The 24,620-nt window shown below is 34.9% G+C and overlaps 4 protein-coding genes and 1 non-coding gene across 8 annotated transcripts; 4 read left to right on the top strand and 1 right to left on the bottom strand.

Moving 5' to 3' along the window:
• Positions 1-1,560: 1,560 nt before the first annotated feature.
• Positions 1,561-6,351, bottom strand: LOC118059480 (uncharacterized). Of its 4 annotated transcripts, none has more exons than XM_035072371.2 (6): positions 6,185-6,351; positions 5,938-6,095; positions 5,710-5,856; positions 3,389-4,988; positions 2,251-2,375; positions 1,561-2,132 (listed from the first exon to the last, which is right to left on the bottom strand). In XM_035072371.2, the coding sequence occupies exons 1-4, from the start codon at positions 6,188-6,190 to the stop codon at positions 3,518-3,520; spliced, it is 1,782 nt and encodes a 593-aa protein (XP_034928262.1). In that variant the 5' UTR covers positions 6,191-6,351; the 3' UTR covers positions 1,561-2,132; positions 2,251-2,375; positions 3,389-3,517. The 4 variants fall into 4 exon arrangements, with proteins under 4 accessions (XP_034928262.1, XP_034928260.1, XP_034928261.1 ...); XM_035072369.2 differs by having other exon boundaries at positions 2,251-2,543; XM_035072370.2 differs by having other exon boundaries at positions 2,251-2,553.
• Positions 6,352-7,064: 713 nt separating this feature from the next.
• Positions 7,065-7,138, top strand: TRNAN-GUU (transfer RNA asparagine (anticodon GUU)). The gene has a single exon. It is a non-coding gene; the product is annotated as a tRNA-Asn (tRNA).
• Positions 7,139-9,815: 2,677 nt separating this feature from the next.
• LOC118059481 (putative pentatricopeptide repeat-containing protein At1g10330) lies at positions 9,816-13,960 on the top strand. The gene is given in 2 exon segments (XM_035072373.2): positions 9,816-11,077; positions 11,079-13,960. Coding segments are annotated over 2 exon segments (1,425 nt in total). The 5' UTR covers positions 9,816-10,480; the 3' UTR covers positions 11,907-13,960.
• A 3,986-nt stretch (positions 13,961-17,946) lies between these two features.
• On the top strand, positions 17,947-19,152 carry LOC118059485 (L-arabinokinase-like). Its single transcript, XM_073406098.1, has 4 exons — positions 17,947-18,185; positions 18,285-18,453; positions 18,543-18,599; positions 18,759-19,152. Exons 2-4 carry the CDS (start codon positions 18,355-18,357, stop codon positions 18,852-18,854), a joined length of 252 nt encoding a protein of 83 aa, XP_073262199.1. The 5' UTR covers positions 17,947-18,185; positions 18,285-18,354; the 3' UTR covers positions 18,855-19,152.
• A 914-nt stretch (positions 19,153-20,066) lies between these two features.
• On the top strand, positions 20,067-23,756 carry LOC118059482 (putative disease resistance protein RGA3). The gene is made up of 3 exons (XM_035072374.2): positions 20,067-23,066; positions 23,203-23,274; positions 23,519-23,756. The coding sequence occupies exons 1-2, from the start codon at positions 20,199-20,201 to the stop codon at positions 23,206-23,208; spliced, it is 2,874 nt and encodes a 957-aa protein (XP_034928265.1). The 5' UTR covers positions 20,067-20,198; the 3' UTR covers positions 23,209-23,274; positions 23,519-23,756.
• Positions 23,757-24,620: the final 864 nt, after the last annotated feature.

The following is a 24,620-nucleotide window of genomic DNA, read 5'->3' on the forward strand; positions in this document are numbered from 1 at the left end:
TGGGTTATGTCATGCAACAATTATTAACCTTTTTTTCTCACCAGAGAGATAATACATTTTACATAACAAGACTTATAATATTTTTATTAATAAAACATTAATGATGAGACTTAATGTGTTTAGTAATATAGTAAAAGGATATTTTTTAAAAAAATAATTTTTAATTGAAAATATATTAAAATAATATTATGTTAGATTGTTTTTTAATTTGTAAAATTAGCACATCAAAATCATTAAAAGAATTTCTAGAAAATATTAATTTGATATTTTTTTTAAACAAAAATCAATTTAAAAAGTATTTTTAAAAATATATTAAAATGCAATACTAAACATACTCTAAACTCGAGGCTTGCAAATTGAATGAGTTTTTTCCTTACCTCGAACCCAAGCTCTTGAAAACAAATTTTTTTCTTCTTAATTTCGTGACTCTTTTCATTAAAAAATAGATTATTAAAAAAATAATAATAAAAATCTTTGTTTTAGAGTCTTAACTTGAATGGTAAGAAAGAAAGACCAACAAACTTTCTTCAACAATGTTTATGTCTATTTCCTCAAGTTATGCAGAATAAGTGTGGCAGACAGATTGAATGCAACTTATTCTTATTCTGGATAGCTCCATTATCAGTTCATGGAAGAATAGAGCAAGCTTATAAGGGTCATCACTGGATAATCTTCCAAGGAATTTCCATGGCCCGTGATGTATTTATATTTTTTTAATAATTTTATGTCTGCTTTTATCTAAACTTATAAATTTTATTCAAATGTTTGCAACAAAATTTCAAGAAAGATATAAACCAAGAAAGATTAAACTGAGAATATAATCTAATTATAACAAAGTTTCTTAATGAATCATAAAGTAGCTGGCTATATACTAAGGTCAATTCATTTCCTTGCCGTCTTGTTTGAAATAAAATTCTAGTTATATCTAAGAACAATTTTAGAAAAGTATCTTTTGCAGTAATGGGTAAGAACCCTGCGTTTTTTTAGCTCAAGGTCCTTCAGATTTTCGTCATTTATGCCCATAGGTAACTGTGATACCTTTCTCTTGAATTTCCCCTTGTCCGTTTTTGGCTACCAGGCAAATTACCATTAAATTAAACAAGTCTCATGGGATTATAAATGGTAGATTTGAGTATGTATTTGAAGATTCAAACTAAATGTTTGAATGAAATCCATACATTTTATAGCTAATTCAGTTTGATTATTTTGGGAATAATATATATTTATATTCCAGTGACATGAAAACTCTCTCCTTTGAAGATATGGCTGGAGGTTGCTTATAAAAGCAGCAGGATTTGATAGGATAGAGAATCCATGGGAGGATTTTTCCCTGAGGAAAAAGCTGTGGTTCATCCTCCCTTTTATGGCTTGTACTGTGGAGAGCGAGTGTCGCCAGCTTTTTATCACATAACAATCCGTCATGGGGAGGCATCTGTTGGTAAGTTTATCTGAGCCTTCCTTCGGTGACATAAACTCATCTCACAAATATGGTAACTTCTTCAGAGAAAAACAAATACAGCCAGTTGAGAAAACGTCGGTGTCATTAATCACATCCAGGACTCAGTAACAGATTTAACTTTTATTTTTTAAAAATAAAAAAACATTGTTTTAACTTTTTTTATATAAAAAAAAAAATATCTTGACTTCCATGCTGTGACCCAGGCCTTGGCAGAGTCAAAAAAACAGGACAGGTCTAATAACACTAGAAAAGATGACCCAGGTATCATCACTGCTCCAAAATCAGGAGTGATATAATGTTAATACCCAGTTACAAAAAGATGGGACAGCATTTTTTCCATTCCAGTCATTAACTTGGCTGTTGTAATCATGGCATGGCATTGATTAAGAAACAACCAAAGAAAAGTTCACTTCAACCTGAATATAAGCATGGCATTGTCCGGGTGCCCAGATCCTGTCAAGTTTCAAGAAAGCTCCGAGACACAGCCACAACTCTGAATAGTCCTATTCATTATAGTTCTCTCTTAATTTGTTGGATCCGCGAAGATACAAATACCATGCAGCTAACCATTGTGGAACAAGTTGGTGTTGCTTGAATTGAAGTTCTGGAACGTTATGTTTATCATTCCCATTATAAACCCAGTCTTGATGCTTCAACCTACTCTTGTTTAACCCTGCAAGAAAACATAAGATACCAGATAAAAAGTAATCAGTAAGGTGTTGAATGATCTTTCCAAATCAAAATACAAGCTACAAATGGCAGATACAGAAATCGTTGGTAATATCTCTTACTTGCTTCAGAGAGAACTCAAACCAAGGTACTCTTTGTAACTACAAACGAGGAGCATTTTCAAGATGTGTGTACGCAGTATCATGGTGCTATATTTCTTCCAGAAAGTATGTAACGATGGCTGCTCCTGTACAAAATTCATTTATCCTCGTCACTGCTTGCAAGGAGGCTACTGACCACCAACTCAAATGGTAAAAGCCAAAGTTTATTTCCTTGATAGTCAGGACAGCAAGTTCATAACTTTCAGTAGATCCTAGAGTTCCAGATGGGCTTCGGTTCAACCTCCACCAAACACCTGGGAATGTCTTGTTAGACAACATCACGAAACTAATTCAAAATTCTATCAGAAATTACCAATTCTTAAAGTCTCCCTCCTCTAACTTCAATGGCAAAGAAGAATTTATAGCCCAAATCATATAGTTTGTGCCCGTGAACTCAATTTTTCAAATGGCAAAATCCTATCTTAGAAGGGAATAACTGTTGTAGAATATATGGAATTGAGAAAGATGAACTGGAAAGCAAACTTGCAATTTCAAGCACGCTTTCCATTGCAAAATGGAAATGAGAGCGAGGGAGTAATTTACTATCTGGGCACAGGAATTAATTTTCCATCATTCAAAGCAAAAACCAGAGGAGAAAAGGCTGTTTAAGATTTAAGCCAAGTCAATCCAAAACCAGCAACTCATAGCAGATCAAATCAAGCTCACATAAAAAAGGCAGGATTCAAACACAATTAAAGGAAGTTGAAAGAAAAAAAAACAGTTGCCTCAGCTTGGATTTTTCAAATGGTAAACATAATCATTAAGATATTGACTGCAATGAACATTGCACTACCGATAAATGTGAGAATATATACTTCCATAATCATATCATTCAAATTGCTAATATCACATGTCAATAGTTATTAGCTGACATACTTCAGCATTTCACAATAAGCTTAAAAATCTTTGAAGTTAAAAAGTTAAATCTTTCAGGCAAATTTATCAGGAAAACTTGTAGCAAAGCATTATTTTTACCATATGGAAACCTGATAGGACCTATTTCATGGTTCCTGGAATTTCCTGAACAGGTAAAACTAGAACAATGGCAGCCTAGAAAACCTGCTTATTGAACTTAACAGCATCTATAGAAGATACATACCTCTGGAAAAATCATATGCAAGACTTTAGGATCCCCACAAGCATTAAATAGCCAACATCATAAACTGGATCCCAATTTCAAATGCAAGGACTGTGACTTGCCAGCCAAATTGCGCCCTGGCATTTCAAACTAGTAATTTTGCACTGTCCTTGCAGGACTCCAGATCTCCAAAGAGGAAAGTCTCTTGTTTCCAGTCAACCACTTCCGATACAGCTGAAATGCCCTATCAGGCTCCTTCATTTTGCAGTACTGCTTAATTAGTATTTGAAATGGAACGTGATCAATTAGTAAACCAGATTTCAATAGCTTGGCTAAAAGTTCCTCTGCCTCCTTGGTGTTATACTTCACACAGTAACCTCTAATTAGCTCAGTGTAAGTTATCATGTCTGGATTACACCCCACTCTAAGCATTTCATCATATAATTGAAGAGCATAATGAATGTGCCCTGCATTAGCAGCTGCACCGATCAAAAGATTGTAAGTAACCACATCCGGAAAAAGGCCCTTTAAAAGCATATCCTTTTTCAGAAAATATGCATACAAAATGTTTCCTATTTTTACTTGTGCATGGATCAATGCATTGTAAGTGAACACATTCGGTACAACACCAAAAGACAACATACGATCTCTGATGGCAAATGCATTACAAATATCTCCACATCTCCCATAACCATCAATTATGAGGTTCCACACAAGAGGCTCTGGTATCATTGATTTCTCTAACGTACAATTAAGATAACCATTAGCCTTATCTACATCCCCACAAACACATAGGCCCTGAATTATTAATTTATACGAAACCTCATCTGGAGCAACTCCCATTCTTAACATCACATCATGTATGTAACAAGCCTCATCAAGCTTTCCACTCTTGCAAAGGCTAGATACAAGAGTGTTATATGTGAAGACATCAGGCAGTAGACCCATTTTAAGCATTTGACAAGAATAGCTATATGCAAGTTTCATGTCTCTGGCTAAACAAAATCCGTGGATAAGAACATTATATGAGATAACATCCATTGGGGTACCCTCCTCCAATATTGAATCCCAGATACCAAGCGCCTGAACTATATCTCCACTCTTGATAGAACCATCCATAAGTATAGTCGAGGTGATAACATTTGATGTTGCTTTTTCGCCATCATCTAATATCTCTCCAAGAAGCTTCTTACCTTCAGTTAAAAGGTCCTTCTTGCAGAGTGCATGCAAAAGTGTGTTGAAAGTAACTCTATTTGGTTTGGTACCACTATGAGCCATAGAAGAAAACAGATGTAATGCTTTATCAACCTTGTCAAGAAGACAGTAACCTTTGATAAAAGTATTATATGTGGCACAGTTGGGAGATGGACCCTTGTCTAGCATCTCCCTAATAAGCCAATCTGCCTTCTCCAACTCACTCATTTTGCACAGTCCATTCACCATATAATTGTGTGTCAGCACATCAGGAACAAAACCTTTCTGAATCATTTTACTCCTTAGCCATAAAGCTGGTCCCAACTTACCCCCCAGACACAAATCCTTGATTATAGCTTCATTTCCTGCACAATTAACATCCAGCGCACATCCTGTAATGCCTTTCTTCACCAAAGAGATATCATCCCTGTAGGACTTAGACAAAAAAATATATAAATAACTATGTTCTGATTCTCAAACTATTATCATTCGCAACTCATGTAAACTAATCACCAACAAAACATTCAGTTCAAATAATCAAAAGCTATCATTCAACAATCAATCCCACCCCATATAAAAAGCTGACAAATTGAAGTCTAACAGACATGAAAAAAAAAAAAAAAAACCTTTCAAATTAAACAAGGAGATTTATCAAAACAGCCCAATAATTACATCCACTACATTTATCATTTATGAATTATCCACTTGCATAAACTATCACCAAGACACCAGCACAACATTCAGCTGAAATAATCAAAAGCTCTCATTCAACAATCAATCCTCACCCCATATGACAAGTTCACAGCAGTGAAGTCTAACAGACATCAAAAGGCTAGACTTCAAACAAAACATTTCAACTAAACAAGGAAATTTATGGAAACGGTCCAATAATTACATCCACCACATCCATTAAGTATCCAACTTGCATTTTCTGCTTCACAAAAATACCAAGGCAATTATAGAGATTTTTACATCTTGGGTTGCACAACATCACCTAAAAGAAAATCTACAGTAAAAGTACCCTCCTAATTATGGCTTTAAAATACTGTAAATTTACGTAGTAAACATCCACACTCCAAATTATAATTCAAATTCCAACAAAAAAAAAAAAAAAACCAACAACAACAACAGTGAAATCAAAAGCTGACCTCATCGATTTCAAACGATCCAAACTACCCTTAAGCATTGAATCCAATACATTAAAAACTAGCGGGTCTCCTCCTCCACCATCGCATTGCTTATTATTCGAAAACTCATCACCAACAACAGCATCCATGCCTTGCCCACCAGTCCTCCTTCACATTTACCAACATTTTCTTATTACAAAACACATTAACATAAAAACAAATCCTAAACATTAACAAAAACAGCATCACCTTAAATCTGGATCTAAAACGGGCTTACAGGATAAGACTCCACAAAATAAATTAGTAACATTGTGCTTGAAACTCTCAATGGTTTTTTCAAAAAATCGAAGCAGCAAAACTTGTGCTGATACTGTCGTTGTCGATGATTCCCCAAAAGATATGCATAACTATAACAAAAACTCAAGAAGTCAAATTTAAAGAAAGAAAGAAAGAAAAACAATCAAGAAATGATTAAAGAAGAATAGTGAGAGCTCACAGCCATGCTTTTATGCTTCTCTATCTCTTTCCGTATAAATTACTGCTTCAAATGAATCAAAATAAAACACCCCTCAATCTATTTGAAGGGTTAAAGGCAAATGTGTAGCGGTTTCTGTCAAAAAACCCTCACTCTTTCGCTCAGCCTCCCTAGAGGCTCTGTGATTGTTGAGCTTGAGCTATGGGTATTTGTTTTGGGTCTGACCCTGTTATATATGGGCTTAGTGAAGGTGAGCCCAAATCAATATTTTTCCATCTTTTCTTATTACTAGTTTTACTTTAGAAAAACAATAATCAGAATATTTTCAATAAAGATACCCTCTTGAAGTTTATAGAATTTCTATAAAATATATGTTTTATACATAGTTTTAAATTAAGAGTACGGTCAGGTTTTAAATTATCGGGTTTTAGATTTAAAATTAATCAGATTTCACATAACTTTATTGGTGATTCAATTCTTTTAAAAAATAATTTTATATTCTAATATTATCCAAAATAAATGAATGTATTTGGATTCATTGTTTATCATCTCATTAATTATTTTTTTTATTAAAAATGTTTTGAAAATACAATGATTTTGGTTTCCGCGGTAAAATTTTCTTTTTCTTTTGCCATGCCACGCATAAATAATTGCATGGGACCTATAAAACTCATAAATATTCAAGATAACACTACTAACTTTATTAATATTATTTATTTTCTCTTGTAAAAGACAAAATAAAATGGGTGTTTACAGTGTTTTTTTTATTATTATTTTTTACACAGAACACCACCTAAAGATTATCAATGGGTTACTCAACATATTATAATAGTAATATTTGCTCATATACTTCAATAAGAACATGATAATTATGTATATGTGTTCCCTTGGAAACAAGCAAGCTGGAATAGCTCAGTTGGTTAGAGCGTGTGGCTGTTAACCACAAGGTCGGAGGTTCAAGCCCTCCTTCTAGCGATAAGTATTTTATTTTGTTTTGTTTTTGTCACCAACAAAACAACGTGGCACTGTTTCAAATTCTAGAATCAAGAGATTAGCTGGTTGTGCAGATTAGATATTTATTTATTTATCGCGGTAAAGAAAAATGATGCTTTAAAAAAAAAAAAAAAGGGTTTTAATTAGGTCACATAATATTAACTCTTCTTATTATAAATAATAATAATAAAAAAAAAAACTAAAAGGCATCCGACACATCTTTCTATTCATTGGAGTAGTGTAATTAATTTTTTACCATTGAAAAAGAAAAACTAATTATGCTTCCAATTGGGATTCCAATTGTTTTTTTCAAAATGATACTTTAGTTATTGCAAAATAGATTTGGGACATAAATTTGAACACCTTTTTTATTATATTAAAATGATTATTTTATCCTTAAAAAAAAAACAAATATTAAGCTTTTATAGAGGCATTTTTTAGTCTTTAAAAAATAATTTACATAATTAAATTACAATCATATCATTTTAAGAAAAATAAAATGAACATCCACAGGAGTTCTCCGTTTAAAAAAAATGAAATTATAAAATTATCCTTGAAATCTAAAAAAACTAAGGTTGATTTCAAGAGTATCTTAGTTTTTTTATTCTGATTTTGTTGTTATTTTTTTTAATTTAGTTAGGGTTTGTATGGTAATTTTATTTTATTAAATATTATTAAAAAAAAAGTTGCTCGTGCGTTAGTGCATGATGGTCTTCGTGCCATTTAGATGGTGAGTGTAGTCCCTTCCAATTACAAAAATCCTACTTTTATGGCAACATTAGGAGTGAAAAGTCATTTTCTTTCCAACAATGTTACACGTGTTTATGGAGATTTTTTTTTTTTATCCTGGATTCGAGTTAGTCAAGATAACCTAGGTTAGTTTGGATTTTCTTCTCAGATTGTTTATTTAACTTTTAGTTTTTTTTTTTGTTAGATTCTTCTTTTGAAAGTTTTTTTTATTTATTTATCCCAGTATGATGTTGCAAGTGACAGGCTGGTCAAGTTAATTTTTTATAACTTTTTTTTTAATTTTATTATTTTGCATTAAATTATTTTCCCTTGAGATTTATTATTTTTTTACTTCTCTTATTGTTTTGTTATTTCAAATGCGGGTTAGTCAAGTTAACTTAAATCAGGTTGCATTTTCTTATTTCCTTATTTTACTTTAGTCTTTTTTGTTAGTTTTTTTTTTTGGAAGTCTTTTTTTTTAATCTTGATCTCATGTTACGAGTGGTGGCTTACTCAAGTTAATTTAAGTTGGTTCAAATTGTTTTCCTCGATTTTCATATGAGTTATATATATATATATATATATATATATATATATATATATATATATATATCATTTTGTATTAAATTATTTGTCTTTGAGTTTTGTTATTTCTTCACTTTTCTTCTTTGTATTTTGTTATTCCGAGAGCGGGTTGGTAAAGTTAATTCGGTTTAGCGTGGTTTTTTTATACTTTTTTATAGAATTTTTGTTTTTTTACTAGGTTCTTCTTTTAAAATTCTTTTTATTTAATATCGATCTCATATCATGGATTGTGGATTGTTAAGTTAACCCAACTTTATTTAGGTTTTTTTTATTCAACATTATATTTTGTTTTCATCTTTGACATTTATTTATTAGATCTTGAACTTTACAATTTCTTTTTTATTTTTGTAGGTTGTTTTGATCTCACATCCCAGATTAAATTTTAGTAAGTTTAACTTATTTATCTCAGATTATCATTGCTCGAATACCTAAGTTAATATAAAAAATAAAATTGATTAGCTGTCTGAAATTGAAAATAGAAACATATGTTCATTTCTCTTATGCACGTTGCTCCACCCTTTCTTCTATCCTATTCTCCCTAATTGTGCCCTAAATCAGAATCAGTTGACTCTGTTGAATGCTTTTATATTGGTTGTGTTGCAGGTAATTTTCTGGTGAGCGAAGAACCTCCACATCGTCCAATTTTGCTTGACTTTGGGCTGACAAAGAGAATATCAAGCTCTATGAACCAATCACTAGCTAAAATGTTTCTTGCTACTGCTGAGGTTTGTGAAAATCTTCCTGTCAGTGTACTGTCAATAATGCATCATAATCTGAGAGCATCTGTGTAACAGATCTGATGATTGATTGTGTTGAGAAATAAAGTAATTTTTTTCTTGCATGGGAGGGTTTTCTGTGTCCTAGTTTAGCATACTGTTTACCCTGTCTCTCTGTCTGCCATTACAGCATATGCTTAACCCATTGTTGCTACTCCATATTTTGCTGAAATTTACTCAAAAGTGCACATTGGTCATTAAAATCAAATTACTGGTCAAGTGTAGCTGAGCATGCTCCATTATTTTCATAATCTTTCACCACTGTTATGCATAAGATATGCCAATTCAACTGCGCTCAATATTTTTGGTTTTGTCATCACTCCTATCTGTTTATATTTTTTTCTATTTTTGTTTAATTTTTCATTATAAAGTAAATATTATGCTTTCTCTTACAGGAGTCTTCCTTTTCTGAAATGTGACTTAAGCTGCGCCTGGACTTTCCTGAGCAGGCTATGGATTTTATCAGTGTCTTCTTCCGCACGTCAACATCTGCAAGTGAAGCTGCTGTAAGTATGCACTGCCTGCTTTAGAGTTCTCTTTTGGTACCAGCGATTCCAATCTTTTACCAGGCTTGCTAACGATAGCGCTGGTGGCAGCAGCAGCGAAGCTAGTCCACCCAAAGGCTTTGCAGCCAGTGAGAACTCTCGCCAAAATAATGCCATCAGGATTTTTAATAACCCCAGAATTCACGATGAGTTCATGGGTGTGGGTGAGTACAGGAATCTTGTACTGCCAAATGGGAAATTCGGATTAGGTTTTAGGAGATTTAGTTCAAGTGATGGATCCTTTTATGGATTTGGGCACTCGGGTATGGGTGGATCCACAGGTTTTTGTGATATTAAAAACAGGTTCGCAATTGCAGTGACCTTGAACAAAATGTCACTCGGGACTGCAACTAGAAGAATTATTCAGTTTGTTTGTTCAGAGCTAAATGTTCCGCTACCAGACGAGTTCTCAGTTCTTTAGTGAAACCGCACCAGACGAAGAGTTAAGCATAGCGAGACCTCTGATTAACTGAAGACAAGGACTCTTCTCATTGTCAACATGTACTGTAGTATCCATGATAATCTCAGCCCAAAAATACGGAAATTATTTATAAGTTTAACGAGCGATACATTTGCTTTTTGCATTTTAGTCTCTCATTGATGCCTGTTGCGTTATTAAATTATAATCATTAGATTTATGGCAATTTGCAGTCTCAAACACTTTGAAACCCAAAACTTGTAGTAATGCCATGCCGCCACACCCCCCTGAACTTCTACTCCAACTTCTCCAACATTTTATCAAACATCAAAACCAAGTCAAACAAATCCATTCCCTCCTAACAACCAAAGGCCTCCTTCTTTATAACCCAAACACAAGCCCTAAGGACAACTCAAAATGGAAAACTACCCTTCTTTTCAACACTCTATTAAGAGCCTACCTCAATTTCGGACAACACCAACAAACTCTTCACCTCTTCACTCTCATGCTTGCCCACCAAACCCCACCAAACAGCCACACCTTCCCTTCCATAATCAAAGCAGCCACACATTCTTGCCTCTCTATCGGCACTTCGCTTCACACCCAAGCTATCAATCGTGGGGTTCTTTATGACCCCTTTATACAAAAATCATTGTTGGGTATGTACTAGCAGTTTGGTGACTTACTTAATGCCTGCAAGGTGTTTGATGAAATCTCGCACCCATGTATTGTTGAATATAATGCAATGCTTGAAGCTTATGCGAAGAATGGTGACATGGGTTCTGCTTGTTTTCTCTTTAAAAGCATGCCTAAGAGAGATGTAGTCTCGTGGACTAGTGTTATTAATGGGTTTGCAAAGAATGGACTTTTTTGGTGAGGCAATTAGGCTGTTTAGGGAGATGATGTTGCATGATGATGTAAAGAGTTGTTTTGCTAAACCAAATGAGGCCACATATGTTAGTGTGTTATCATCATGTGCTAATTTAGATGAAAGAGGGGTCCTTTGTATAGGGAAGCAAATACATGGGTATATAGTAAGGAATGAGGTTTTTGTTACTGTTTTTATTGGGACAGCATTGATAGATTTCTATGGAAAAGCGGGTTGTTTGAGTAATGCCTTTAGAGTTTATAACCAAATGGTGGTTAAAAAGGTTTGTACTTGGAATGCTATAATTTCTTCACTTGCTAACAATGGTAGAGAAGAACAAGCTCTGGACATGTTTAAAAAGATGAAAGGGGAATGTTTGTGTCCTAATGAGGTCACCTTTATTGCTGTACTTACTGCTTGTGCTCGTGCCAAGCTTGTAGAGATTGGGCTGGAGTTGTTTCAATCAATGGCTGGTGAGTTTGGCCTTGTGCCAATAATGGAGCATTATGGGTGTGCTGTTGATCTTTTGGGAAGGGCAGGGTTATTGAGGGAAGCTAGTGAATTTATAAGGAGGATGCCTTTCGAGCCAGATGCTTCAGTTTTTGGTGCACTTTTAGGTGCTTGTAAGATTCATGGAGCTATTGATTTGGGAAATGAAGTGGGAAGCAGGTTACTTGAATTGCAGCCACAGCATTGTGGTCAATATGTGGCTTTATCTAGCATTCATGCTGGGGTGGATAGATGGGGTGTTGCTGCTGATATACGGAAAACAATGGTGGAGGCTAGAGTTAGGAAGGTTCCTGCCTGCAGTTTGATTGATTGCATATGAAACAGGAGTTTATTCACTTGAATTTTTCTCTTGAGAAATAATAATGACAGCAAATTGAAATCACAAGGCAAAGCTCAAAGCTTAACTTTCTGGCAATCCTTGTATGAGTGGGTTCTGGACTTCATGTTGATACTTCTGTCACGAAATTGCTGCCGCCCCTATTTCCACGTTAGCTATGCTGAGAGCTTGTCAACATGTGGAAGTTTGAATATAAGATTTTGATAGACTATTGATATATATCAGCAATTCAACTGATTGCTTTATTTGTATTAGTCCTGTTCTCTCTTTGCCAGCTTTGTGCGGAAAGAAATGGTGAAGACTGGAATTATGATTTTTTTCTTCTTCTTTAAATAAAACAAGTTCCTTCATTGAAGAATATCAGGAACCTACAGGTTATTGGGAAGGTGTGCGGGGTCTAGGATTTCTCTTAACTGCTTTATTTGTTATCTACCAAAAACTTACAAAATCTTTTCACCCTCCCATTCATGCAAAACCACATAACTGCATCATTGATAATAGTGCCACTTTTTTTCCCAGCAATTTTCTCAATCTTCTTTCGAAAAGTCTTGCCACCAGCACAGGTTTTATCAACAAGGTCCTCCTTTTTGCTTGAACTTGTCTCTCATATTTTTGCTTTTGTCTTATGATTCACAGGCCTTTTGTGTTAAGGTTGTTTAACAAGTGACGAAGAAAAGGAGGTAAAGAACAGAGGAATTGTTTAGAGAGATTGCGAGAGAGAAGAATTGGGACTGAATTGACTGTATTCTATCTTTTTCATACCCATATGATTCTCTTGATCTGTGTTTTATAGTAGCTGAAATAACTACTAACTAATTACTCTAACTAACTATAACAGCTGTAACAACTCTACTAACTAACTATTGCTAACAGACTAACAGAATTCATAACCCTCAGTGGTTGTGTGCTGCAGATGTTATCAACTCTGCACTTTCTTTATTCTTCTTCTCTTCATATACTGCACCAATTCTTAGCGACTAGGTACGTAACAGTACCCTATCCATGAAAAGATTCTTGGCCCAAGAATCTACTGTTGGAACAATTCAAGTATCAATACTGAAATCTAGGAATTGCAATTGTAGCTCTGGCAGAGGGAACGAACAGCTGCTCTTTTCAAGGATGCCTCTGATCTATCCTTGCAAGAGCTAGGTGTTGAGCTTCCTCTTTTAGAGTCCCTCTTTTTGAGCCTCTACCAAGATCATAAGCATGCTGGAGAAACTCCCAGAGATGGTAATCTCTCCCATGACAATAGCGGCATTTGTAAAATGAAGCTGAAACTCTAACTCTAATTCTTTCCTTCTTCAAATCTTTAGAATGCCTTTCTTCATACCTGTAAAACTCAGACTCCCTTATGTTCCTTTCTTGTGATCTAAGAGACATCACTAACCCTCCAAGGCTTGTTGAGAAAGAAACCGTGATATTGGATTCTTGATCAAAAAATGGAATTGAGTGGTTGTTATAAATTACAGCCTCTTTACTATTCTGTTCTTTCCCATCAGAAATTCTGCTAGCTCTTTCAACTTCTTGCCTTTCTGAATATGTTCTTAGCAGGGCCATTAAAACCTCCAATTTTGATCCGATTTGATCAAGCTTTTTGTTTTGTTCCTGCCATTGTCTCTTGCTTTCAGCTCTGAACTTTTGAATTTCTTGATTATTAATTTGACCTTCCTGTGCATACCTGGATCCTTGTAATACTCTTTCTTGATTGCTGTGAGTATCATTTTTTTCTTCCATTGTTGGAGTATTCAAGATTCCTTTAGAGTTGGCTCCAACTTCTCTTCCTGTCATCTGAGTAGCAAGAAACGATTGGAACTGATTTGATAATGTTTCAATCTGCAAACTGATCTGATCAGTTCTCTTGTTTTGCTCCACCCATTGTTCTTGCCACTTGCTTTGTTGATCAACCATTGATTTTTGAAATTCTTGGTGAAAGCCTTGCATTCTTTCATCCAACCTCTTGCAATGTTCTTCAACATTTTTCAATTTGTTATTTTCCACCATCTTGATTGGATCTTAGAGCTCTGATACCAATTGTTAAGGTTGTTTAACAAGTGACGAAGAAAAGGAGGTAAAGAACTGAGGAATTGTTTAGAGAGATTGCGAGAGAGAAGAATTGAGACTGAATTGACTGTATTCTATCTTTTTCATACCCATATGATTCTTTTGATCTGTGTTTTATAGTAGCTGAAATAACTACTAACTAATTACTCTAACTAACTATAACAGCTGTAACAACTCTGCTAACTAACTATTGCTAACAGACTAACAGAATTCATAACCCTCAGGGTTGTGTGCTGCAGATGTTATCAACTCTGCACTTTCTTTATTCTTCTTCTCTTCATATACTGCACCAATTCTTAGCGACTAGGTACGTAACATTTTGCCTCTCTTTTATTAATCAAATCGTTCTCTCTTTCAATAAAAAAAAGAAGAAAAACCATTATTAAAATATCCATGTGGATCAAAGCATGGCCAACCATGTATAAATAAATATACAGTAGTGGCAAAGAAGAGAGAATAATCAAAGCAAGAAACAGTGGATGTTTGTCAATTGGTGAGATTTGTTAGTTAGTACTAGTTGGCATCATGAGGTAAAAAGCACTGAAGGACTTAAAAATCTTAACCCTTAATTTTGATGAGTTGTTCGTTGGCTTTCACGTCACTTTCAATTCTTGCTACTGGGATTTAGAAGTTGAGTGATCACATCAAGTTGGTCCAGAATTAAGAACAAAATCAAACTACTAATTTTGTACTTGATCTTTCTCTGCTTTAACCTAGGCAGGTTATTTTGAGTTCTGGCTAAGAACCATACATTAATCACCCAAAAGAATAGCTGCATTTATATTTTGTGACATGAAAAATAACTTTTACATAGTTGAATCTTGGAATGGCAAGAACCTCATTGAGAAAACTGCAGTGCCTGCTTTGTTTAACATGCTGAACGTTCGTCGCGCCATTATACCAGGAGCTATAACGGACATTGCTCAGCTCGTGCTCTTGCACGCTACTATGCAGCTCTTGTTGACGGAGGCCTGGTCCCACCACCTCATTACCGACACATTCCCAATTTTCCTTCAGACATTACCTCCAAAAAGCAGAAAGGTAAAAAGAGTCAGGCAGCAGGTTCTGCTTCAAAGAAAAAAGGAAATGGTTATGACTTGTGAGCTCAAGATGAATCACAGTAAAGATTTCAAGGACGGTGATAACAGTGATAATGGACGGTGCCTGTAGAGATCGATGGTGTGTCAGAGTCGAAGATAGACTTTTTTTCTAGAGATGCCCGACACTCCATGGTAGTGTTTAGAAATTATAACTCATTTCTGCAACCATCCATAGTTTGAAAAAGCTTCGCAGCTTGATTGTGATGGTTGTCGTCCTTCATCGATGAATGCAGCCTTACCTAAATTAATCACTAATTTGAGTTGTCTAAGAACATTGAAGTTGTCAAGTTGTGGAATAAAAGAAGTCCCATTCAACATAGGAAAGTTGATACACCTGAGACATGTTGACTTGTCTGAGAATAAGGTCAGGAATTACTTGAAGAGATGTGTGAATTGTATAATATGTTTACTTTAGATGTCTCGACTTGTTCGAAACTTGAAAGGTTGTCTAATAACATAGAAAGACAAAGACTAGTCAAATTAAGACATCTCAATGGTGGTAATTATTCAAGAGACTTGTTGTTTGTAAAGATGAGAGGAGTTGAGGGGTAACTAAGCTGTCTTTGGGAATTAGATGAGTTTCATGTGAATGGTAGTGATGAAGAGTCTAATATTGGGGATTTGAAAAACTTGAACCACTTTCATGGATCTCTTAGGATAAGATGGCTGAGAGATGTGAAAGATCCTAATGAGGTTAAGAAAGCAGAACTTAAAAGCAAGAAACACCTCACTGGGTTAGAGTTATGGAAAGAAGAGAAAGCAAGAGAAGACAACAGAGAGTAAGAAGAAGAAGGTGAAGACTCAAGTGAAAGAAGAAGCGGAAACTAAGACTTCGTCTTCCTCGGAGGCTGAGGTGGAAGGTAAAGCAGGGGAAGTTAAAGAAGAAGAACCGGAGGCCGACGAGGACGGAACGAAAGAAGAAGATGCTAAGGAAGAGAGTCCTGCTGGTGATGCAGTTGCTAAGACTATTGTGATTGAACATTGGTGAGTTTTTCTAATTTTTTTAGGTTTTGTTTGGTTTGTGAGAAAGTAGAGGAAAACACTAAACTGGCGAAAAAGTGAATATTCTTTTATTTAATTAAGCGAGTGTTTTCTTACCTAATTTCTTAAAAAATTATGTGAGTGTTTTTTTGGTTTTTAGAGAAATAATAGTGGAGTTAGGGTTTTAGGTACTTGGTTTCTGTTTTATTTTCTTCTTGGTTGCTGAGAAAATGAAAGAAGGTAGAGGAAACTGAGTTGAGGGTTCAAGCCCTGGGTTGTTGTTGTTTTTTTTTTGTTCGTGTTTGTAATTAATTTAAAAGTGTGAACTGTAAATTAGGCTTAGAAAAGTGTTTTTTTCAGTCTTGAGAGGATTGGGGATTTTTTTTTCTAGGGTTAGTTGAATTTGTGATTGAGTATTTTACTCTAATCAATTTTGACTCTCTTTCCCTGATTGTGTTTGGTTTCAAAGAAAATAGAGGTGTAATGAAAAAGGGTTGACAGTGTAGTTTTTCAATAAACTTGGGGGTGGGTTTATTTTGAGTAAGCGAAATTAGATAAATAACTTTTTGTTTTTGTTTTTGTTTTCGTTTTGGTCAATTTTGATGTCTTACTTCAATTTTTCTTGTCTTTTTGGGGTTTGGAGAAATAAGTAATAGTATTATTGTTTATAATTAGAAAGTCTGTTTGGCTGCCCAGAAATTGGTTGAAAGGAAAGGATTAAACAGTAAGTGTCCCATCCCAGGAAATTAATTGGAAATGCTGCTTTGTTTTTTACGATTAATCTGGTTGTTTTCTAGGGAAAATGGAGTTGTACTCTTAAGATTTTAGATTCTGGTTCTTGCTGTGCTTGATAGCGAATATAGAAGCATTGTTTGTATCTAATCGGAATATACTTTTTATTGATGACTATACTAGAAAAACATGGGTATACATCTTAAATGAAAAGTCTAACTTAATTAATTGTTTTGAGAAGTTTAAAGTGTTACTTGAAAAGAAAAGTTATTATTCAATAAAATCACTGAGGATAGATGGGGTGAATTTCTTTCTAATGAGTTTAATGAGTTTTGTGCAGATCATGGTATAAAAAGACTTCTAATAGTATCTAAATCATCATAATAAAATGACGTGGTAGAGAAAACAAATAGAAGTATCCTCAACTTAACAAGAAACATGCTCAAAACCAAGAAGACGCCAAAAAAGTTTTGAGCTGAAGCTGTAAATTGTGCTATTTACTTGTAAAATAGATTTCTTACGAAAGGCTTAAATTGCATGACTTCACACTAAGCATGGAAAGGAAGAAAGTCAAGTTTTAGTTACTTGAAAGTGTTTGAAAGCATTAGCTATATGCATGTAGATAATCAAACAAGGAAAAAATTAGATGGCAAGAGAAAAGATATCTTTGTGGGATATGATCATAAATCCAAAGAATACAAGTTTTATAACTTTAATAAAAAAAAAATATGAATGATAAGTAGAGATGTCGAATTTGATGAAGAAGAAGCATGTGATTGTAAACAATTTCTGATTACCACTTCTGGTCAACAACTCTAGAGTAACTGAAAATCATCAGTAGCCCAATTCTAGAAGAACAAATCAAAGAGAGGATAGGAAAGGGCTGCCTAACACCTTACATACTCCAAAGATCAAAATTGACTGATGACTGCAATACCCAGAGGTAATTTCTCTTTTTACTAACGAAACCTATTAAATATGACAACTTTTTCTATTTAAGAATTTTAGGAAACACTACTTCACCTTAATTTGCTGAAATGATCCTTTTCAATTTACCTGTTTTGGTGTGTGATTTTAGTAGTGCTAAAATTTGCTTTTGCTAACCGTGAATTCCTAATCCGAAGTACATTGGTTCTTACACAGCCTCAAGATGAATGCCTACACACCGGATCTCATTGCAGCATCAGACTGCATGCTCGGTCAGAATGATATTTTTGGTAGCTGAACTAAATTAAATGGTTTGAAACAGAAACTTAATGCGATTTCCATTTCTTCAGGGAAAATTGGATATGGCACTGTCAGTGAAGCCCTGGCATTCAAGCTACCATTTGTCTTTGTGCGAAGAGATTATTTCAATGAAGAACCCTTTTTGAGAAATATGCTCGAGGTGCAATAATTGTTTCCAAGTGTCATCATAATCTTTTGTTTTCTTCCTTTCTTCCTCTTCTTCTTATTCTTCAGTTCTCTCTGTGATCTTTTCTTGTAGCTCCTTTCACATCGTTTTGATACTAGCGAAATATGATGTCTTGAACCAGTGTTACCAGTGTGGTGTTGAGATGATTAGGAGAGCTTTACTCACTGGTCACTGGAAACCTTATCTTGAACGTGCAATTAGTTTGAAACCATGCTACGAGGGAGGCATTAATGGAGGCGAGGTACTAACTTCCTGTCCTGATTTCTGTGATTTTCTTGACATGTTGTTTCTCAACACTGATAAACTGCTTTTGGATATTTTGAATTGTAGGTGGCAGCTCACATTTTGCAGGAGATAGCTTTTGGTAAAGACTATGCTTCAGATAAGGTAAGCAAAGTTTTGATATCTAGTTTTACGAGGGGTGTAATCAGTAATGTACGTCTTTTGCATCAAAATCGTTGAGGACAAAGAGGTCTTCAAGGATTGCTGAAAATTTATTCTTTGATGAGACACTGAATTCTTTATTCTTTTAAAAAAAATTTGCAGCTCTTTCCAGATGCACTAATGATTTTGAGATTCTACGTGGAGATCTTCAAGGTCTTCCAGATACAAAGAGTTTCTCAAAGAGGTTGGCAGAGCTAGATACTGCACATGACTCTGAGAAGAGTTTCTCAAAGAGTTTGGCAGAGAACAGTCATAGCTGGTTGTTTTTTTTCCTTTAGTACGAACGAGAACAGTCATTTGAATTCTCATATGACATGGTATTTGAAACCTTTATGTTCGGCATTGAAATGACATGTTTTATACCTCAAAAGGATGAAGATCTGTACCTTCTCCTCACCCCACCCGCGAGCTGCTTTCCCATAGTCCCAATAACCGACCATCATTCTAATAGTGGCGAGCTTTCAGTTTTACAAAGACCACTCTGCCTGCAATTTAAAGTCCCAGATTATTCAATCATTATATTTTTGTGTTCATTGGATAATTGATTCCTGCTGTGATTAAAGTTGACTGGTAACATCAATTTCAGTTGTTACTTACTATAGGTTCCTGGCATTCCAATACATGCAATAATGTAGGAGTTTGGCTGGACCTAATATGCACAGCAGAATGCTCAGAACCAATTAATGGCCTGCAAATCACTTTGTAAAATGACAGCATTATTAATTTGCTCACACATTGCATGAAAGTAAATGGCCACAATATCGCAGTTTGAAAAATGAAGCGGTGCACAAATCGCTACCGCAGTGATGATACATTTTGAATGTGGGTTTTGCAGTAAGAAAATTGATATCTGGTTGAATAATAAGGCTGAAGTTGTCATTCAAATTAAGAAATTCTAGTAAATGATACGTTGTTTGAGAAACCTTTTTGAACAAACTGTAGGCTGGAGATGTTTGCAGTTGCATCTGATTCCATCCGTGTTCCCCTTCTCTTAGTTTACCTGGTTGTTGCACTTGCACAAGATTCTTGCTTAAACTACTGTATGTCCCGAAATAATGTATAAATTGAATGGATTAAGGTGGCCATTGTTCTTGATACCTTCCGTAAGCAATCTTAATGACACTAAGGGGGGTAAAGAATTCCTATCCAAATTTTATTTTTTTTCAAAAAATAAAGATTTACGAAGTCACATGATAGCTTGCTCTTGTAAATATTTGAATATTTCTTCTGAGAACTCGAAAGGAAAGAATAAAGGGCATTTCTTGGGGAAGACAATTATCCCAAAAACCATCATGAAAGCAAAGCTCTTTTGCTTCGGTGCATGAAAATAATAGATTCCATGACCTTTTCCAATGCACTATATATACATCAAGTAACAGATCATATGAAGCATCATCAATCATAAGCTCCCCTTTGCATCCCTTTTTTCATTTCTCCTCGTTTCTCAGCCAATCCACTACTCCCTATATTGCACATTTCCAAATATAGAATCCTTTTATATCAATTTTATCCTCTCTCAACCATTCCTTAGTTCTGAATAATATGGCTGATGCTCTTGTTTCCATAGTCTTGGAGCAACTGAGCTCAATCGTTTTTCAGGAGGTGGGACAAGAAGTGAGGCTCGTTGTTGGTGTCGATAATGAGGTTGAAAAGCTTGCCAGCAATTTCCGGGCCATCCAAGCTGTGTTTGCAGATGCAGAGGAAAGGCAGTTGAAGGATCAGTTGGTCAAGCATTGGTTAGATCAGCTCAAAGATGTATCGTATGACATGGATGACGTTTTGGATGAGTGGGGCACATCAATTGCAAAATCAAAAATGAAAGTAAATGAGCATCCCCGCAAGACTGCTAAAAAGGTATGCTCCTTCGTGATCTTCTCTTGCTTTCGTTTTAGAGAAGTTGGTTTGCGTCGTGACATTGCTCATAAGATAAGAGGATTGAATGAAAGAATAGATAAAATTGTGGTTGAGAAAGATAGTTTCCACTTCAAATTATTTGAGGTGGGAATTAAACAGTTTGAACATCAAAAAACCACTTCTGTTATAGATGCAACAGAAGTTAAAGGTAGAGAAAAGGATAAAGATGGGGTGATGGAAATGTTGTTGAGTGAGAGGAGTCAAGGACCAGCCCTCCGTACAATCTCTCTAGTAGGGATGGGAGGGATAGGAAAGACAACCCTTGCTAAGCTAGTTTATAATGATCGTAAGGTGGAGACCCATTTTGATAAGAGAATATGGGTTTGTGTATCAGATCCTTTTAATGAGATAACGATTGCCAAGGCAATCCTTGAAGCTCTTAAGGGTTCTGCCTTAGATTTAAATGAATTGCAGACTTTACTAGAAAGCATAAGATCATTGATTGGGGGAAAGAAATTCTTGCTTGTCCTAGATGATGTGTGGAATGAAGATTCCACAAAGTGGGAGCAACTGAAAGACTCCCTCAAGTGTGGTTTGCCTGGAAGTAGGATTTTGGTGACCACACGAAAGAAGAATGTCACGAGTAGCATGGGCTCCTCACCCATTGATATTTTAGAACTAGGACTTCTCTCTACGGAGGAATGTTGGTCATTGTTCAGTCAGTTCGCATGTTTGGAAAAGACCAGTAAAGAGTATGATAATTTAGAGGATATTGGTAGACAAATTGCAGCAAAGTGTAAAGGCTTGCCTCTTGCTGCAAAGAGTCTAGGAAGCCTTTTGCGCTTTAAAAGTAGAATAGAAGAGTGGGAAAGTGTCTTGAAGAGCCATGTCTGGGAGACTGAAGAAGCTGAAAGCAAAATTTTAGCTCCTTTATGGTTGAGCTACAATGACCTGCCCTCTGATATGAGACCGTGCTTCTCATATTGTGCAGTCTTTCCAAAAGACTTCAGATTTAATAGGGACACTTTGATCAAACTGTGGATGGCACAAGGTTTCCTTCGGGAAACACAGAATAAAAAGATGGAAGTAAGGGGTTGTGAGTACTTTGAAGCTTTAGCTGCTCGCTCTTTTTTTCAAGATTTTGAGAAAAACAAGGATGATGGCAGCATTTATGCTTGTAAGATGCATGACATGGTGCATGATTTTGCGCAAAACTTGACAAAAAATGAATGTTTTAGTGTAGATATCGATGGTGTGTCAGAGTCCAAGATAGACTCTTTTTCTAGAGATGCCCGACACTCCATGGTAGTGTTTAGAAATTATAGATCCTACTCATTTCCTGCAACCATCCATAGTTTGAAAAAGCTTCGCAGCCTGATTGTTGATGGTTATCCTTTATCGATGAATGCAGCCTTACCTAACTTAATCGCTAATTTGAGTTGTCTAAGAACATTGAGGTTGTCAAAGTGTGGAATAGAAGAAGTCCCATCCAACATAGGAAAGTTGATACACCTGAGGCATGTTGACTTGTCTAAGAATGAGATCAGGGAGTTACCTAAAGAGATGTGTGCATTGTATAATATGCTAACTTTAGTTGTCTCGGGTTGTGAGAAACTTGAAAGGCTGCCTGATAACATAGAAAGACTAGTCAAATTAAGACATCTCAGTGTTGCTAATGATTGGGATGACACGTGGTTTGTGAAGATGAGAGGAGTTGAGGGGTTAAGTTCTCTTCGGGAATTAGATGAGTTCCATGTGAGTGGTAGTGGTGAAGAGTCTAATGTTGGGGATTTAAGAAACTTGAACCACCTTCAAGGATATCTGAGGATAAGATGGTTGGGAGATGTGAAAGATCCAGATGAGGTTAAGAAAGCAGAACTTCATAACAAGAAACACCTCACTCATTTATATTTATGGTTTAATTCTAGGACAGATAGAAGGATAATTCGCGATGATAAAGTCCTTGAAGCCTTAGAACCACCTCCAAACATTTATTCATTGGGAATATATTATTACCAAGAAGTCATCCTGTTTCGGGTGTTTCCTGGATGGATTAATAAACTAAGGGTTGTTGAGCTCAGGTATTGGGGGGAGATTGAGAATCTGCCTCCTCTGGGGAAGTTGCCATCTCTTGAAAAATTAACTATAGGTTGGATGGGATGCGTGGGGAGGGTGGGGCGTGAATTCTTGGGATTGAGAGTTGATAGTGACATTAGTATTGGAGAAATGACATCATCATCAAATACTATTATTGCATTCCCCAAGTTGAAAAGTCTTTCCTTTTGGTCCATGGAAAAGTGGGAAGAGTGGGAAGGAGGAAATGAAGATAAAACAAACATCTCCATTTCAACCATAATTATTCCATCTCTTCGTTATTTGAACATTCGGGATTGCCCAAAACTGAAAGCCCTTCCAGATTACGTGCTCCAATCAACAACTCTTAAGCAACTGGCAATTGGAGGCAGCTTCATTCTAGAAGAACAATATTTGAAAGCAGGAGGAGAGGGCTGGCCCAACGCCTCTCATACCCCAATCATCAAAAAAACAATATATGGGGTAAAGTGTTCTTTTATAAATAAATCTGACATCACATTCTTTTTTATCTATTTATTTATTAATAGAAAAGGGTTGCACTTTTATGTATAATTTCAGGAAACTGATCTTCAACTTAATTTCTCCTCTTAATTGGCAGGATTAGGAGCTCCCTAGTTATTGGCAAGGTTTAATACGAGAACAAACAGCGACAATAGATAATTGGTTGCAGGTAACTTCTATATATATAATTAGGAACTAACTTCCTCTTTTATTTATTTATTTCTTTATTTCTTTGTTTGTTTATTTTGGGTTTCTATTGGATTTGCCTATATTAGTATATATCCATTAAGTAGACATCTACTGTATAATTAATTTTAATAAAAGAATAATAGCTTTGATGAATTAAGAGTATGATCCATCAATTTCCTATATAATCAACTATATATATAATCATCCTTCATGTTGCCATGCAGGCGCCTCACTAACAACATGGGGAAAGGAAATATTGCCGGTGCTCAAATCCATCAGAGGAGGAGGAGATGTATATATATCCTTTAATTAATTAATTAATTAATTATATTGTTTCTGACTTTGCTTCTTTTTATTTTTTTTACTTATTCTCTCTCTGTTTCTTATAATAGTTTGAATATATTTGTACATTAAAAAAATTGTTACCTTAGCATTTAAATTAATAATAGTGTTTTTGTGATTGTCCCGTGGTTTTTCTCTCATTTTGAGAGGGTTTTCCACGTAAAATTATCGTCTCCTTTCCCTTTTTCTATTTCTCTCTTTTTTTTATTATTAATTTTTTTCCTCCTGTTCTGCTGTTCCTCTAAGTAAACATAAACATGACTTTCAATATTTTCTTAAAAAATGTTGTTTTGAATGTCTTATGATTATATTCCACGTAAATTGTTTTCAATTTTATATTTTCCTCATTTCATTTTGATTTTTTATTTTAAAAAATATAAAATATATAAAAACAAGTAGATAGGATGGAGAGTTTGACGAGGGATTTCTTTTTTTTTTTGGTAGAAAACATACCATTAAATTAACTATAATCAACAATGATCTAAGAATTATTTAATTATTTTGATGCTGTAAATATTATTTCTCTTTTATAAACTAAGAATATTAAATTATAATTAATTTGCAACAGGACAAAATCTCAAGCAAGATTGTTAAAATCATAACTTAACTCGTAAAATCTTAACATGTATTTAACGTGCTAATTGGACTAAAAACTCGAAATCAGTAAAATCGGACTTAACTCGTGCAAAATCGATAAACTCGGTCCGATTTTATGAGTTTACTAAATTTGTGACATGAACCAAGTCATGTCCAAATTTGGCCTTAAAATGTCTGCTGATTAATTTTGCGAGATTAAACATATCTTTCAAACTATATATTGGATAAAGCTGAAATTTTACAGGAAAATATTAGATACATTAAAATATATTGTGATAAATTTTTAGGTCAAATAGAGTTAACAAAACATAATATTTCAGGTGATCAAATTTAGTAAACTAATATTGTCAAATATGTCAAACAATACCTTCAGGTATTATTTGGAAC

Source organism: Populus alba, chromosome 18, assembly GCF_005239225.2.
Source record: "Populus alba chromosome 18, ASM523922v2, whole genome shotgun sequence".
NCBI lineage: Eukaryota > Viridiplantae > Streptophyta > Magnoliopsida > Malpighiales > Salicaceae > Populus > Populus alba.